We start from the raw sequence: 18,590 nt of genomic DNA, 5'->3' as shown, positions 1-18,590 counted from the left end.
CACACAACCGCCATTAAAATGGTTCAAAACATTAGACTCATCCATATCAAGCTTTCTATGGAACAACAAACCTGCAAGAATTAGTCTAAAAACTTTAAAATCTGCAAAAAGCTGTGGAGGATTAGAACTACCTAATTTCCACAAATACTTTCTTGCAAATAGATTACAATATATCTTAAAATGGTTAAAAAATAATCCAGAAACCAACTCATGGTTAGACTTGGAACAGGCGTTATGTGGAAAGATCAACCTTTCACAGCTACCATTTATTAGCCAAACAGTTAAAAAACAGGATTGTTTCAAAAGGATTAATATAAATGCCACCTTAACAGCCTGGTGGGAATTTCTCAAAATATCAAAATCATCAATTCAACCGTGCAAAATGACACCCATCTGGAACAACCCGGACATCCTTATTAACAAAAAAATGATTCACTTCCCAGCTTGGCAAGCAGGGGGCATAAAACAACTAGAGCACGTAATTATTGATAGAAGATTCATAACTCCACAGGAACTTCAAGACAAACATGGAATAAATAACTTCTTGGAACATCAGCAACTTAAATCAAGTATTACTAAAAAGTATAAAATTAAAGACGACGATTTAAAGCTACCTGATGTAGTTACCACTCTGATTAATTTTTCAATGAATAGAACTCTCTCCAAAATATACAAACTTTTATGTAATTTAGATAACAATATTGCCCTTCCAACAAAAAAATGGGATGCAGATTTGAGCATCAGCACAGATGAAAGCTTCTGGTCAGAACTCTGTCTAAACACCTTTAAACTGACAAAAAGTCCAAATCTGCAGCTAATCCATCTCAAAACTCTTCACAGAATTTACTACACTGGACAAAGGATGTTCAAGATGGGTCTCAGTAACTCAGACATTTGCGAGCACTGTGATAATAATCTACCCGACAGCTACATGCACGCACTGTGGTTCTGCACTCCTGTCCAGGCTCTCTGGCAGCAGGTATGTGCCGATTTATCAGTCTGGCTTAAGGTTTCAATCACTGCCTCACCGTCACTTTGTGTGCTTGGTGACATGAGTGCCATCGATATAGAAGAAGGATTAGCATCTATCATTTTCATAACTCTTTGTATTGCCAAAAAAACTATTTTAATAAATTGAAAAAACAAGAAAAATATAAACATAAGTCAACACAGAAATCTGCTGTTTGATCATATCAGCTTGGAAAAAATGTCAGCCCAAAGCTCAAGTAACTTTGAAAGAATTCAGTCTCTCTGGTCTCCTGTGGTTGACTCCATGACTTAGGGGGTGGGGGGCTTGGTCGTCGCTGCTCCTTGCCCTTCTGCCGTGGTTTGGGGTGGGGGTCGGGGCTTCCGGTGCCTGGCGGGGGCGGTGGGGGGCTCCGTTGGTCGGGGGGTCGGGTCCGGTGCCTGGGTGGGGCGGGCTGGGGCGCTGCGTGGTCCTCTGGGCTTGGGTGTGGGGGTGCGTGGTGGGGGGGTGGGGTGGTGGTCTGGCTTGGCTTGGGGGGGTGGTCCCTTTGCCTGTGCTGGGGGGGGTTGGCGGGGGGCCCTGCTCGGGTGGGGGGGGCCCAGCGGCACCGGATGGGCTGCCCATCTGCACATGGGGCTGGGATCGGCCCTTCCCTGGCTCTGGGACGGGACGGGACAACCCTCTCGGGGCCCCCGGTCGCTCTGGGTGTCACCCGCTTCGGCTGCGGGGTCTGGGGTGGGGTGGGGTGGGGGGCTTGTCGGCCCTGTCCTGTGGGGGGGCGTTCTGGGGGGGAGGGGGGGCCCATTATTAGTATGGGTCGGGGGGGCTAACGGGTCGGGGTCTCCGCTGAGGCAATCAGTGGTTGCCTCGGCCGGTTGGCCTCCTCGATCCCGTCGAGGCCTGACCAGAGCTCTTCTAGGGCCGGCGTCTGGGGGTGGGGGCCTGGGCTTGCTCCGGGGGGGGGGGGGGGGGGGCGACGCTTTCTGGCTCCTCTCTCTCTGTGTGGGGTGGGTGGTGCCGGGCCTGGGGTGTCGGCGCCTCCGGGGGTGGGCCCCTGGGCTGGGTGGCCCTGGCCCCTTTGCTGGGGGTGGGCTGGGGGACGGCTGTTTGACCACCGGGGGACAGTTTACCAGCTGTCCCCAACTTACCCCCTTCCTTATATAACCTCATATTAGGGTGAGGGGGTGGGGGGTCTAGCCTGCGATGCGCCTTGGGGGGGGGCTACTTGGGAGTGGCCCCCCTCCTATGGTTGCCGTATGGAGTGGGCCCCCCCTCTTTCGGTTTTATTTGCACCTTAGACATGTAGGGTCCTTGGTAGGGGGGATGCTTGGACATCACTGCAAGCAAGCAGCAGATGTCCTCCTGGCACCCTACCCGCCAATTTTAACCGCACCTTAGACATTTAGGGCCCCTTGGTGTGGAGGGTGAGGGGACATCACTGTGAGTAATCAGGAGATGTCCCCTTAGTGCCCTACTCGCCAATTTTAACTGCACCCCCCTTAGTACACACACCCCTCCCCCTTCAATATATACATTCAAACATAAACACACACACATGCACACAAACACCCTCTCAAGCACCCATACACGCGCACACATTTTACAAGGAAGGTGGGACCTGGGTCCATCTGTCCCCTACCCCTTCCCTGGTGGGGGGTGTGGGCCCCTTGGCGATGGCGGCCGTGTCCCTTGGGTGCCGGCTCCCTGGGCCCGGCGGTGCTCTCTCCGCGCGGTGGGGGGGTTCATATTACACCAGAGCCGGGGGTGTTCGTGTCCCTGGGGGGTGGGTCCTGGTCCTTGCCCCTGGGCGCTGGGCCCCGCCAAACTTCCAACATGGCCGAGCCTGGTCGGGCCATATTTATAACACCCCTTGTGGGCCGCCCTTTTTTCCCCGGGGTTCCCCCCTCCTGGGCGGGGGCGGCGAGCCCCTGCCTTGCTCCTACCTGGACCAACCGTGGGCCGGGTGGGTGGCTGCCTGGAGTGCGGAGCGGGTCTCCCTTGGGGGGTCCTGGCTCGTACCTGGGGTCGGGGCGGGGGGATGCCCGGAACTCCTGGGTGGTGGTGGGGTGCTCGTCTGGGGCTGTGGGCGTCCCTCTCCGGTGGGGCCCTGCGTTGGGCTCTTCCGGCGCGGCGGGGGGCTGCTTTCCTGGCTGGGCTGGGGCGGCGCTCTCTTTCCCTCTGCGCCTCCCTGCTCTCTGGCTCTGGGGGTCTCGCGGCGGTCCTGCTGGCCCTGGCCTGGGTGGCGGTCTTGGTCGCCCGGGGGGCGGTTGTTCCCTGCCTGTTCCCGTGTGGCGTTGGGGGAATTCCGGCTGCCGCTGCTGCTGCGGCGGGGGTGTGGGTGTGGGGGTGGCTGGGCGCTCCTCCTCCTTCTTTTCACATTCCACCATCCATTTTAGAAGAACATAAACACTCACCTGAGCACAGGTGTTGGCTCACCTTTGCACTAATAGTTTGCATGATTGAATGAATGAAAGATTTCACACTAGTTGGTTTAAAGGCATAGGTATGCGTTCGTGAACACTATCTGTTTTGTGTGCATGTTGACATGTGGACATTTTTGCGGCTAGCAGGTGTGTTGATAATATTTGAGTGTGTGTGAACAGGCCCCGCCCTTTTTGTACTACATTTGAACCGTACCGTAACGATAAACAACCAGTAAGTCTGTCTGCTCTATGCTGCTTCATGGTCTTACCCCCTTTCCCCTCCGATTATCACCCTCCTACCCCCCCCTCTCCCTAACGTCCCTCTCTCTTCTTCCCCTCTTTCCTTTTCCGTCCGGTCCAACACCAAAGATTCTCAAACATGATTGAAATTAATAAAGTTTGGCCTCAGTTACAAAAGGGGTTTATTCAGACATACCTTTGGTTTGTCTGAAGATGAATAACCCCTCTTGTTAAAATAAAATATGTCCAACACAAGAGGCCCTCAGCTCTCATCTGTTTGCCTAGCTGTTGGACAGGACAAGTTAAAAAAAAAAAAAAAAAAAAAAAAAAAAATTATTCAACTTCATGTGACCCGTTCTTTACAAATGATGTGTTGGATAAGCTTCAAGACTGTTTTCTATCCACATAAAAGTAACACAAATTTACATTTTTCACAAATCTCCATAAAACACACCTCCAGGACAGCCCAACCCTGATCCTTCTAACAGTCTTCCTGTCTCCCATTGACCCCTCCCTGACTTGCTGTTCATTAAAAACGTCAACACTATTTATCTTAATGTACAGATGTAAATGTTACTTATATAGCACTTTTCCACGCTTATCAAGGCCCAAAGCACTTCCTTCACAGATGCAAACAGACATTTATACACTGATGGAGGCTCTGCTGCCTAACAGGGAGCTAACCTGTAACCACCAGGAGAAAATTAGGGTTCAGTGGAACCAAACCTTCCGATCAGAGGTCGACTATTGTGCTGCAGATGTTTAGTCTTGAATTCTTAAAAGTTTAACAGTGTTACACGTGTGCAGACAAATGATTGACATCCCTACATTTTTATAAATGTTTAAACTGAAAAAAAAAAAGGTTTATTGTTTTGTCTCCAGTCATAACAGTCACTGAGATTAACGCACAATTTCATAGATTGAAGCTGGATTTAAAAAGAAAGAAATCCAACATATATTTAGTATATTTATGGATTGATTTATCTTTTTATGATAGTTTGTAATTGAATGTTTTTACTCCAAATGTATTCACAAAAGTTCCATCTTTCTTCAGTTTAATTTATTATTTTTAACAAACCAAACATAATTCGCTTGTGATTTGAGCACCGATAAATTGGTTTACGTTTATTTGGATTGTGTCAAAGTTGAAATCTAATTGAGAATTTATAAAACAAAATAAAACTGGTTTAGTGTTTTGCCAGTAAACACAATACCACTGATAAATCTGCTGTAGAGCTGCTGATCTTTCCTGCAGTGAACTGAGAAGAAAAAGCAACAAAGGACATAAACGTTGTTTTTTTCCTCAGTTTTGATTTATAAATTGGTTTGGCTAATAGCAACCCTCTCTTAAATGCATGTAGTAGATTTGGTCAAAAACATTTTCCCTTTATTTACAAGAGAGGGTAATTAACATGAAAATTGCAATCATTCTTTTGTTTAAGTTTTATTTGCTATTTTGATTGTTTAAGATATTCTTAAGGTATCTATTTTATTAATTCACAAGATTTAAATTAACTTTTTAAATTAATTGAATCCTATTCAGTGAAAGTTGTTTTTAACTTGCTAAATATTTTGGACGCACATGAAATTCAAAGTAAAACGCCACCCTGTGCTTTTATCCTGAAGGGCTAGCTTCCTGTGTGAACTGCGCATGTCCATCTTGACGCCGCTTTGAGGGTCCTTCAGTTTGAACGAAAAACGTCTCTTTTCGGACATATTCATTGGGAAGCCGAGCTCCAATTATGAAGCTCCGCTAAAAAGTGCTTTAAGTCGTCGGAATAAGCTTCCAAACGAGCGCAAGGCCATTTCTGAACGTTTTCCCATCGAAAAGCAGTAAGTTTACGGAAGATTTTATTGATTTTTTGTAGCTTTTTCAAACTAAAAAGTATTAGTTTTTATCGGATGTCCATGATTTACTAAACTTTTTAGCTAATTCTATAACCTTAATGTTGCTAACTCTTAAAAACAAAACAAAACATTCATTGTGATATACAATTCAGTTCACTAACTTTTTGTGTTTTTGTAAAATGTTTATTTCAATTATAGTTTTGTATTAAAGTATAGGAAATAACTATTAAGCCATTTTTTAAATGTAATCCTGAATATTTCAAAAATGGATCATTCTGTATGTAAAAGAAAATAATAATTTGACTTTTTGCTATAAAATCTTAAATTGTGTTTGCTAAGATTTAAACGATTTTTTTGCAGTTTTGTGTAAATAATCCAAAAATTATACTAGTGACCCCAGAAATGTTAGAAAAGCGTCACATTTCAAAGTTTTAGCCATTACTCTTTGAATTTTTTAGGGTTAGTTCTGAAGCTCAAAAGAGGAAGGACACACCCTGCAAAAGCTAATGAGTTTCCTCCTAATAGCATTCAGATTTAAGACACTCAATCACACTGCAGGTGTGACTAGGTGAAGAGGCCTTTGTTATGAAAGGACAGACAGGAAACGTTCACCCAAAAAAAGATCCTGTATGGAAAAGTCATCAAACCAGAAGACGTTTAAAAAAAGAAACAAACCTAATGTATTTTTCAGATGTGTATGACGTAAAAATCAAACTCTCTGATCAAAGGTTATAGTACAAGTTGCTGCATTTCATAAAGACTATCTCCAGCTGTCTATTTAAGACACTGATTGATTATTTATTTGGATTTTTAAATAGAAAAACTGACCTCTGAACGGTTGGATACAGTTATTAAATGATCTATTTTTTTTATTTTTGGGGATATTTTCTGGAGTTTTCCGCTGGCACTCAGACCTTGTGAGTTGAAAAACACCTGGTAGGGTCAGGAATGCATCTCCTTTGACAGCGTTTTGATTTGATTAATTCCATTTATGTGTAAAAATGACTCTGAGAATGTGAGTTTATATAAGAAATGCCAGGCCAGGAGGTTGAAAAGTAAAAAGTAAAAGAAAGATACATATAGAAATACGACTGTTTTTTACTTTATTATTATTCATTCTTCCAGTAATCAGACAAACTCCTACACTGAATGTAGTCACAGTGTTTCAGATTTCATATTTGAAGGTGGGACTCCAGAGTAAAATGATCCCACCATGTGGATAAAGAAGGTCCAAAGTTTGGACTGAAGCTTTAGCTTCTGCACTTTTGGAGCAGTAATGATTTATCCATAACACTACTGTTAATTTCCATTCTTTTTTTCATTGTGTGTTGACCTTTAATGCTAGTATGAAGTAGAACAACAGAGATAAACATTTTTTTGTCTCCCCGTTGTTTTGGGAATACTTTCTTTCATAAAATACTTTAAAATCCAGCTGTGATACAAAAATATGACTTTACTGGTGAAAGAAATGTCAAGTTTTTGAATTTGTTTGATCATGTTTCTGGATTTTATTGCTAAATTGAGGAGTGATTTGACATTTTAGACAGAGGATGACTCTGGCTAAAAGCAGTAGTGATGGGAAGGTAAAAGTTCAAGCTGAAATAGTAAAATAATATTTATTTCATAACTTTATTAAGAAGACCAAACATGAAATATTGTCACATCATTTAACAGTAAAACCAATACTTCCTTCCTAGTTGGCAATCCAAGAAAACGCAATCTTTACAGACAATTAAAAGTGAAATTATAAATGCCCTCTGACCCCCTGCACCCGACACAATGAAGCATTCAATGACTCAAAATGAAAACAAAAATAGAAACTGAAGGAAAAAATGTTTATGAAAGTCAACATGTTGGCTTATAAGAGCACGTTCATGGCCGTGTTTTTTACTGACTAAATGTTCATTAGTACTAAATCACTATTGTTTATCGCGTCAAAAACCCCACAAAGTACCACTTTAAAGTTTTATTTGGATGAACAAAAAGCTTTTTCATTTTGTTCATAATAGTCTTGGGGCGTTCTCTGAATTCAATGACCCCAAAAATGTTTATTAATGCAGACGAATGAATAATTTAACCATCATTGTTTTTCATTTGGTTCCCACACTTTAGTTCCCAGACGTTTTTAATCCAGCTTTATTAATGTGAAGATTCTCATCACTAGTGGAATTATTAATCTCTGGTTCCAAAATGAAAGGAGCTCTCTTCCATCTCCTGGAGTTTACATTCTTGGCATTCTTTGTGCCGTCCTTTTGCAGTCGTGTGTTTAGAAAGAAGGGAGGCGACGCTTTACAGCCACTTGATTTACAGGGATGGTTGCATATCTGTGAAATTAGATTAAAACGTTCACTCAGTACATGTGGGTTAAATGAGCGCGGCTCCAGACGATTAAATCCTCGGAGCTGATGAGGTTGAGTTTTCTGGCTCCTCAGCAGTTAGTGCCGCGATGACAGGAAGACGGTTCTTCAGAACGCCAGGAAGCGTTTCCTGACGGGACCCAGCGAAGGTCTTCCTGTGCGTGAGGATGACCTCCGTTTCATCGCTGTTTATTGATTCAGCTCGTTCATTGCAGGGACTTAAACCCTCCTTATCTTTTGAGAACTTCTTTAAAGCTTGTGGCTGTAACATAAGACATCCTGAGATCCTTAAGATCTTGATAACAAAAGCAAATAAATGTTGTTTGTGTTGGCTTTGCTGGGATATCTTGCTCATTTCTTCCAGCTACTGTCTTTATTTTTTTGTGTGTGTTACCCTTTCTATGTGATTTGTGTCTGTGATGCATTCAGGGCCACGTGGAAAAATTGCAATAACCTGGGATCAGGGTTAGAATTTGACCATGTGAGCTTCTGAAAGACAAAGACTTGTTTGTGCTGTGCATCCGTGTGACCACATAGAAATGAAAGTCCTCTTTAAAATGGAAGTGGCTGTTTTTGTGTGAAACGATCTGAGCCCTCAGGAGGGCAGACGGAAAAGTCCAGAGGAGCAGTCTGTGGGGGGGGAAAGGGTAAACAAAAGAGAAGTGTTTGAGGGGGGCTTTGCCTTAACACACCACTGACTTCCAGACTCTCATTTTAGTTCTTGTCAGCTTTTTCAGACGTTTTGGGGGAGCCTAAAATATCCTTTACAGTGAAACTGTGGGGAATGACCAACATTTATGACAACAACGCATTTTTTTATAGATATAAAGGCTAGAGAGGAAACAAAAGGCTTGAATCAAAGGTAATGTGGTCAAACTTAAGTCAAGTTTGATAAATGTTTTTGAAAACTGAACCTCCTCTCTCTGGATGAGGAGCAGTTCCAATTTCTCCTGGGTGGCTGATGGCTTGTGCTATCCTCAAAGTAAGGGTGGGGTCCAGATGACCCCACCCTTACTTTGAGGTGTTATCCCTACCATGACAAAGGTGGATAAAGGTGGAAAGATTTCATGTAATCCATGGACACCAGTGAAGATCACAAATCATTGAAGAAAAAAGGTTCCGAGCGCTGTCTAGTGGGTCTAGATGACCCAACTCCCAACGTTAAAGTGCCTAGAAAAAGCACAAGGATTAATCCAGCAGATCATCATCTGCAAAAAAGCAGACATGAAATTCTGAGGTTCTCAAACCAGACTCTGGCTGCTCCTTGACATGCTGTTTATAAAAGTTATGAACAAGAAAAGTTGGTCACCCCGATGGGTGCTGGAGGGTTTGGGTTGTCTGGACCCATAGAGGGGAGCGGCTGGGTCTTAGCGGGGGTGCAGATGTGTCTTTCCCTTAAGGCCCGTATGAACCCGCTTGAGGGAGACCATGTAAATTTGCCTTTAATCAACCCCCTCTATTATCAGGCGAAGAGCAGAAACTACGAATACAGAACCAGCCAGGCTTCATTGTCGTTCTATTTTCTTTAACTCTCATGTTCTGCCTTGACGTTCTGTTAAAACCACTTCAGTTGTGGACTAAAAAGTGATAACATTTTTAGGATTTGAATGTTACCTGTGACTTCCCGCCTCAGATCTTTAACCATCATAGTGTTGTTTTCCACATCTGCTGTTCTAGAACCTGCTCAACCTCAACCCTGACGGTAAAATGCACATCTGCACCACAGCTGGAAAAACTGACCTAGAGCAGGAGGCACCAATAGAAGTTTGTTACATAGAGACTATTGAGGGACCCGTCAAGTAATCTCATCTTATTTGTGTTTCAGACACGCCCCCTCCTTCCTATAGCCCTGTCAGTGCATCTGGATGGAGTTAAGGCTCCACTCGGCTGCAGACTAAAGTCTCAAATATTTATTTATGTTTTTGTCAAGTTTGAGAGTTGGCTGCCGAAGGTTCGGTCCTTCTGAATTATTAGGGCGCCTGCTGTGGTTTGAAGGTTTGTGTTTAATGTGCGGCGTTGGAGGAAAGCTGTCAGTTTGATTTGTGACCACTTGAATCAGACAATCCACCAATTCATGCTGTACGTTTGAGCAGCTGTGCAGAGGAAACTGGATAGGAGTTTACATATTTTATGATGTTCTGCATTTTTAAGAAAAGTTGGAGAGAAAGCTTGAAACTCATTAGAGCTAATAATCTTTGTTTCAAAGTTTTTCCCAGAAAATCATCTGTTTTGCTTTCGTAGTTTCATCAAGGGAGGAAAGCCTGCAGTGTTTTTACAGAGGCAGGATGCAGCGTATGTGGCTGAGTTAAAACAAACAGTCAACAACAATGAAGCTCTAATGTCTGACAGATAAGATATTTCAAGCTTCACGTCAGCAAGATCAGTTCTCTGCTCTTTTTTTTTTTTTAGTCCCATTTATTGTTTTCAATGCAGCAGAGGATGGTCGGCCCCCCCTCCTTACGTCCTCCTTGCGTTACGATCTGCTCAAACTCTTGACGCAGTCCTTTGGGTATTTTTTCGAGGGAGGAAGGTCACAAAGGTCGGCGGTGATGTTTGTACCAGGCAGTGGAGTCTGGTTTTCTGAAGTGTTGGGCTGCTCAGGAATGTTTGTAGTGCGTAACGCTCTCTCCTCCTCTCGCTGTGGGTCACTGAGACTCTCATCCGTCATAATTACTTCACAGACACTTGTTCACTTGGCATTAGAGTACATTAGAAAACACACCTGTGGAGTTACATTTGAAAGACTCTTGCTTGTTTGTAAAACATCATTGGACAGTCAAAAGAAATCAGTCGAGATATTAGGAAGACCATTGTGGATTTGCACAAGTCTGGTTCTTCCTTGGGTGCAGTTGCCCAAAGGTGCCGCGTTCATCAGTTCAGACTATTGTGCGCAAGTATAAACATTAACGTCCAGCAATCGCTCAGGAAGTAGTCAGACTCGGTGTCCCAGAGATGTCCGACATGGTAAGATGGTAAGACTGTGTGGTTATCACCAGTGAAACGAGTGCTGTACAGACGTAGGCTGAAAGGCTACTCTGCCAGGAAGAAGCCATTACTCCAAAAAAAACATGGAAAAGCCAGATTCAAGTTTGCTAATTCACACAAGGATTAAGACTTTAATTTTTGGAGACATGTCCTGTGGTCTGACGAAACTAAAACTAAACTGTTTGGTGACAATGACCATTGTTGTGTTTGGAGGAAAAAAAGGGGGGGGGGGGGGTCATTGGAAAACCACCCCAACTGTAAAACATGGGGGTGGTAGCATCATGTTGTGGGGTCGTTTTGCTGCTGGAGGGACTGGTGGACTTCACAAAATAGATGGCGTCATGAGGAAAGAACAGGAAGTGGAAATATTGAAGCAACTTCTGAAGACATCAGCCAGAAAGTTTACTTTAGTTTCATGTTTGACGGTGAGAAAAAAAAGCAAATATGGGTTTTAATGTGGTGTATCTAAAGATCTGGTTAACCTTACAAATACTTCACAATTCACTTACCACATGCACGACAATAGTACGTTCCATTTTCACGATGTCTATTAAAGTGACCGTACAGCCGTCGGGGAAACTGCGATCCCTTTTAAGATGTGGCTGCTCCTCTTTGCGACCCTCAGCGACAATCCAACAACCTGCAACATCCGCATGGGTCAAGTAAGGCCTGAGCGGTCAGGAGTAGGGCTGTAATGAGGATCCCAGTACGTATAACAGACATATATTAAAAAGTAAGAATGGTGGTTCCATCTGAAAATCATTGATCATTGAGTAACGATCCACGGCATCATAATCCACATAGGATTATTTGCTTATGCCATGAAAAGCACAACATGTGGTCCGCCTCTTGGAGGCTGAAAAAACAAAAGTTGACATCTTCTTATCTGCTCTTTTAGTTCATTGAAACTTGTCAGATGGGGGTTGAATGAAAAATACTTTAGTGTAACTCGTCAGGATTTTCCTCCCACATTCAGACGGCTAAAATAATATTTAGGTTGTCTATTTAAAAGGCGTTTTTATTCCAGAAGGGACAAGCTGAAGGTTTTCCTGCTGTGCTGAATGGAGCAGCTGTTATAATAACACTTTCACCCTGAAAAAGAAAAAGAGTTTCCCAGCAGATCACGGAAAAATCTGTGGAGGAAAACAGGCCAGAGAGACCTTTATCTGCACTGACTTGAAGGTTGAATTAGCCAATTGTATGGTTTTGTCGTCAAACAGTCCTTTAGTGCAGCGGGGCATTAAATGGTCTGATTCGGATTTCTTCCTTGTTGTGCGCTCTTATTTTGAAAAAAAAAAATCCTTAAAGCACTCCTTGTTTTACCAACAAATCTAAGCTTCCATATTGAGGTCACTGGTTTAATTCCTCTCTAAGTGCCCATTTTTTTACCCCACTGGGTGTGACACGATGACCTGAGAGTGGGAGGAAATGAAGCAGAGCCTGTAGTAACCCCCCCCCCCCCCCCCCCGAGCCAGAACAAGCAGGGCCTCTGTGTAGAGCGGTTGGCCCTCCTCATGCTGTGTCTATAGCCTGTTTTTCCAAATCACATTTAGTTTGAAGTGATAACTGGACAGTAGAGTCACACAGAGACATGTGATAAGTGTTTGGAGCCGCCGTCACTGGGAGACTGTCCAGCTTTGTTATGGACGTCTGACGTTCCCAGCAGAGAATCGTACCGTTATCCCAGACAGGAGTGTGTCCGTGACTGCGGGGGGCCACAAACCACAGGCACTGGGTAATGCCGTCCCCTGAACCATTAGGGATTATTCCATTTACTGTATTTATTGTTTAAAAAACGTTAGTGAGGCTCAATGTTGAGCTAAACTTCATTTAATCCTAATGCAGTAAAGGTCTTTGCCGGAGAGCGGTTCTCTTTTTAAAAATATTTTTTCAGGATTGAGGCTCATTTTTGTCTGTGTGCTCGGAAGCAGCAGCTCCTTCCTGGGGAGACCCTTCCTCTGAACCTCCGTATGACAGACCTGATGGAGGCGGTCAGCGTTTGCAGATTATTGTGTCAGCTGACAACTTCTGGCTCTTTGTAGAACTGGAATTGCTGTTGTGGTTTTACGCTTTAAGTGCCCAAGAAGTGTTTACACGACCAAATTGAAATTTAAAGTTGTAGCTGTAATGACTTAAGCAGCTGGGGTTTGAACCGTTCGCTCCGGAACACTCATTCAATCACTCGTGTTCATTGAGTGTACAGTGTTCCGTCCTTAGACATCACCTTTTGCAGTGTCGCAGTGTTTCAGTGCCATTTTTCATGCTTTTTGTGTTCTACGTTCTGATTGGCTGTTGACCTTGTCAACCAGTCTCACCTGTGCCGTGTCTCCTGTACAGAGGGGATTTAGCGAGATTTGAACTTTGAGAGTGTTTTACGGAGAAAGAAACATAAATGTCTGATAAGTGTATAAAGTTTTACAACCTTAAACTCCCGTCCTCCTACTTAACGGATTTCACCTGTCGTGGTTTTTTTGGAGCATAGTTCTGGACTGAGTGTGACGTCACCCTCAGAAAGGGTTTACCTTCCGCTCCAACCAAATGACGTTAATTTAGTCGCCGTTATATTCACGATATGTACATCGCCGTGTTGGAGCCAGAAGATGATGCAAGTCAGCAATGGTCCAAGCCTGTCTGACTTCATGTTTCTATGGCAACCACTCTCGCCTGCTCCATTCAGACACTTGTCCAAAAAAACAAAAAGAAAAAAGTCAGGGAAAATGGGAAAGAAATTAAAGTTCTTCTAATTAAAAATTATATTATATAATTTGATCATTATGTAATTTTACCAGTTTATAATTATGTTACAGTTTCACTTTTGAACATTATTTTTTTTGAAAACTGCCAAAGAGTTTGAAGCCTTAGTCACATGAACAGGATTTGATACGAGACAGACCATCGACTGTCTATCAGTCACACATTTCTTAGATATCATCACTAAGCAGTGATTGGTTCCAGCCGGTCTGAGTCAACCTTTCTATAGCAACCACTCTCACCAATCAGGATTGAGCTTGTTGGAAGTCCACACACCTACCCCTTGAAAGAAGGCTTCTCGAAATTTGTCACACGTTTTGAACGTTCAAAGGAAGACCACCTACTTTTATTGAGGCATCTGATTGGTCAGTTTGTAACTTTAATAACTGAAATCAGACATAAATATAACTTGGAAAAAAAGATGATTGTCAAGAAGATTTTAAAAAGGATATCAGATCAAGGATGGTTATTCTGACCAACAGAATGACTGAGGAACAGCTGTTTATTTATCTGTAGACGTCTATGGGATTTTGGCTTCTTGGAACCAGCAGGTACTTCCTGTTTGTGACGCCACGGGGGAGGGGTCACTAAGTCCAGTTCTTGCATAAAGTCAATTGTATCATTTACATTTCTGTTGCATTGCAAACATACTAAAAGGTCATCGTAAAAAACAAAGCATGTGAATGCTGGGAGTTTAGTAACATTTGCATTTGAACGTCTTGGAAATGTCCTCTCCTCTTTCAGAGTTGTGGCGTGCGAGATGATGTCTGACGCCAGCGAGATGTTGGCAGCGGCCTTGGAGCAAATGGATGGGATCATAGCAGGTAATGACATGAACACTCGACCTGCAAGGACAGCTGGCGGTTAAGTGGGCATAGCAAACAATGGGGTCTGGCCACATCTGGGAGGCTTTAAGCTGCATGCTGGGAGTTCTACGTCCCGTGGGCCGTGAGGCATTTTGTCAACCCCTCTCCCTCTCACACTTCCCTGTTCTCTTTTTGGATAAACAAAGGTTCTAAAGGAAAAGCTGCAGCTGCTAAATCACTGCCTCCTCCTGCTTTTGCTGCAGGAAAGATAAAAGTTTCCATTGATGAAAAAAAGTTTAAAACTGCACTCTGCATGCATGTGCATCTGCAGGACGAGCAAACCAGACTTCCACGTTAGTTCCCACTTTTCCAGCCCTGCGTGTAATTATAGCTCTGACCTTTTCCAATAAGAACGAGGCAGAGGATCACATGACCCTTGCTGCCCTCCCCCTCGCTGTTTTCCTCCACATTTCCGCAGAAGCCGCAGCCATCATGAAGCCCGGCCCCCTGGCTGCTGTTGGGACGCTTTGTCTGTCATATTGAGTTACATGTTTATTGTGACTTTTAGGACAGATGCAATGGAGGAGACTGAAATTCACACCAGCAACGATAAAAGCACTTTACCAAGCCCTGTTTACATTTAATGAAGGCTATATGTTTGCATACACAGTCTGTGTCAGTTTGATGAGACGTTCATAAAAACACATGAGCGAGTCTCATTTGAAATCTTTGCTATGGTGGACAGTAAGGGTCATATTTCCATAGTTTCAGGCCAGAAAGGTTGTGAAATAAAGAGTAGCTACTAAAGCCACTTAAACATGTGTAATCCTCAGAGTAATAAAAATCTAAAGAGAGCACTCCCCCCTTTTTGTCTAATCAGAGATCAAGTAATCATGGAGGTTCCAAAATGTGTGAGTAATGTGAAAAAAGACTGTTTAACAGTATTGATCTAACAGATAATCATCCTAGCATGTTAGAACACTGGGACAACCACCTCTTAAGACAACAGAGCAGCTTGTTATTGAGACTTGTGACAGCAGTTCAACATTTTAAAGGCTAATGCAGAAAATGGGAACAGGGAATTTACTATTTAAGGATTTTCACAATAAATGTAAACGGTTTGGATGCGGCTGTACGGCTACGTTCACGTCGCCCCCTGCAACACGTTCAAGTGCCCTCTTCCAATGAAAAGACTTTGTAAACGTGCGCAAACGGGCCTTTTGGGCTTCCGTGTTCTAAATTCCCATGTTCACGCGTAGCTGCGCAGTCTTTAAAGACCGTTTTCAGGGCTCCATGTACAAAATGAGCAGCCACTGAAAGTTAAAGCAGGTCCAACTTTGACCAATCAGGGACTTGACAACTGTTTGAGATTTGACCATGGAGGAGAAACTAATGATAGTACTTTGTGCCCAGCTGGAATTGGATGACACCAATTTATCGGAATAGAGCAGTGAAAGAAAAAACCCGGAGCAAGATTTGCTTCAACATTTTGCGCCAAGCTTCTTCCAACTGTAGTTGGCGGACATGCACTAGTACACGATAGAAAAGGCAAAAGAAGCCCCTCCCTCCTCGCCAGTGGTAACACCATGGCTATATGCAGCTGGAAAAACTCTCCTTTATCGGGTTCTGGAACGCAAGAGACATGTCCACATACATTTTTTTCAGCAGACTCCTGGCCAGTAGACACACTTCCGGATTTTAGTAATGTTCACTTCTATTAAGTAAAGCCACCTGAATAAAACCCTATTTTTGAGACAAATAAACTGCATCCACTGCTGCCTGCTATAACTATACTTACACAAGCAGAATTGACTGCTGTCCTTCACAGAAAAATCCTATGAATATTAAACACTCATGTCTGTCTGTGTGAATAGTTTTTGTAATGCTGTTTTTTTCATAACAAAACAGAATCTATTTTTTCTAGTTTAGGTTTCCTCTTTACCCACAAATGAAATGTATGTGGCACCTGATTGATAAAAACTTTAAACCACAGCCGACATTCAGTTTGTGAATCAACTTTTCAATCCAGTCTTGGATTCTTGGATTCTTGCTTTGCGATCGCACATCTCCTGAGAATCTGAAACGTCTCCTCAGGCTCCAAGGCCATCGACTACTCCAACGGACTGTTCGACTGCCAGTCGCCCACGTCGCCGTTCCTGGGCGGTCTTCGGGTTCTGCATTTACTGGAGGACCTGCGAGCGGCGCTGGAGCTGATGGACAACGAGGAGAAGGACAACCTGCGCTGCCAGATCTCTGACTCGACTGCAGAGGGGCTGGCAGAGTGGCTGCAGGGCCGGACGGTGAAGGAGTCGATCATGGCCGTAAAGGTCCGTCAGATAAAAAACTCATCTGTTTTTCCAGCTCTGACTGGGAGTTTTCACTGAAATGTTTGAGTTTTCAGACTGTAAGAGAATATAAACCCGATGATTGTGTCACTTTGATCACTGCTAAACTACTGGATCCATTTGATTGATTGATTGTAGTCGATGGAATAAAAAATTGAAGCCTGAAAATACAAGAATTTAAAAAAGAAGAAAGATTTTGATAATTAATATTTCAAATTGATTTGATCAACTGTCTTCTGTTTCAATCTGACACCACTGTCTTTAGAGGATAAGTAGAACTGTTTGCATCAGAACATAAAAAATTTCTCAAAACTAAGGAGACGGTGTCAACATTTGAGTCCAGGTTTCTGTTGAATCGTTTTTTCTCGTCTTCGTTGTGATGACGGACAGACTGACGCTCGAAGGCGTTCCTCCTGAAAAGCAGCTGCATGCAGCTTTCATGGTTTTGTCGTTTCAGTCGAACGTCCACAGCTCAGATGCCGTTTACCAGGAGCGCCTGTCACGCCTGGAGAGCGACAAAGAGTGTCTCATTCTTCAGGTTTGAGAGCAAATGTCTTCTTGTTCTTCAGGAAACATTTCAGGAGGATTCTGATGAGCTCCTTCAAGATGACGAGGAGGTGTAGAGAAGAACTAACAAGCTATTGTTGCTTTGTTTATTAAAGCAGTAGGTTATCCAATTTCCTTTAGATATCATCTTTGTTCTTGTTTTTTTTATTTAAACTTAAAAAAAGTAGTTAAATCTTCTGAGGTTTGAGCAAAAAATGAACGAAGGAAAAAGCAGCAGAAGCATTTCGAATTTAAAGTTTAATTCATGACAAAAACCTTTTTTGAAACAAACTTTTGAATCTTTCCAGGTGTAGAACATTGTTTAAACGTTCAGTCATGTATTTATCCATAAATCCCTCTAAAGAAAAGCTTTCAGATCTCGACTATGGTGGTTCTGCAGGTTAGCGTTCTAACGGATCAGGTGGAGGTTCAGGGGGAGAAGATCCGGGATTTGGACAACAGCCTGGATCAACACCGGGAGAAGCTGGATGCTGCCGAGCAGCTTCTCCAACAGGTACAAAAACCCTCCACCACAAAGTAGTGGATGTTGTGTAGTGATCTCCACACGAGACACTTCATCCACGTTTTTCAGGCAGACATGAACATTTTTTACACTTTTCTCTCAAACCTTCATATAAAATAATGTATGAATGAAAAAAAAGATCTGATCAGGGTTATAGAGTTACTGAGGAGATTGATTGATTGACAGTGGTCTACAGTCAATCAGGACGCAGAACACAATACACTGTAAAACAGAAAAACTAATAATAAAAAAGGAGTAAAAAATCATGCAATATTGTACTGAAAAGAACTCGCAGCATGCGCTCGTCTGTGAAAATCGGAGCGCGCTATTAAATGGAAAAATGGCTCTAAAATAGAGATTTTGGTGTTTTCACACATAGTACTTGCAGAGGAATCCTCAGGTGAGATGAGATGTTAGAATGACGTGTGAAGGAACAAATATAACAATAAAATAGAAAATAAACGTGGTGCAGTGGGGGTTCACACTGCCTACCTGATGCTAGCGCATGTACTGGAAAAGGCTTAATTTAAAATGTCAAAGCGGTGCAAATCCAGGCTTTTTCTTTCACAGCTCCATTCTGATACACGAGAGACATTCGTAATTCCAGCCAGGCTCAAACCACAACGGTTTATTTCTCCTGTTGGTACTTCCATGTTCTGAGAAGGACGCTGCTCATGCGTCACTACCAAATCAGAGTCCCTGATTGATCAAAGATCAGCTGGTTTAGCCTTCAGCGCCTGGAAACAGACTTGTGCTCAATAAGCGCGTTTACATAGACTTTTTAAACAATTAAAATGGT

General features: G+C 43.2%; 1 protein-coding gene across 8 annotated transcripts in view; it reads left to right on the top strand.

Moving 5' to 3' along the window:
- Window positions 1-18,590, top strand: part of LOC101162257 (liprin-beta-1) — a 147,337-nt gene that overhangs the window by 121,105 nt on the left and 7,642 nt on the right. For 5 of the 8 annotated variants that reach the window (XM_078941958.1, XM_020714233.3, XM_078941957.1 and 2 more), the window contains exons 1-5: window positions 5,255-5,463; window positions 14,316-14,395; window positions 16,472-16,704; window positions 17,180-17,260; window positions 17,669-17,782. In XM_078941958.1, coding sequence (XP_078798084.1) covers window positions 14,332-14,395; window positions 16,472-16,704; window positions 17,180-17,260; window positions 17,669-17,782 — 492 coding nt within the window. In that variant the 5' untranslated portion in view covers window positions 5,255-5,463; window positions 14,316-14,331. Of the gene's footprint in view, window positions 1-5,254; window positions 5,464-14,315; window positions 14,396-16,471; window positions 16,705-17,179; window positions 17,261-17,668; window positions 17,783-18,590 lie in introns of those variants that run through there. The other 3 variants (XM_020714232.3, XM_078941955.1, XM_078941956.1) reach the window with 1 other exon arrangement.

This window comes from Oryzias latipes, chromosome 23, assembly GCF_053564925.1.
Source record: "Oryzias latipes strain Hd-rR chromosome 23, Olatipes_Hd-rR_3.1".
In the NCBI taxonomy this organism is placed as follows: domain Eukaryota; kingdom Metazoa; phylum Chordata; class Actinopteri; order Beloniformes; family Adrianichthyidae; genus Oryzias; species Oryzias latipes.
Note: the sequence above shows the minus strand (reverse complement) of the source record. Positions and strands in the feature narration are given on the sequence as shown.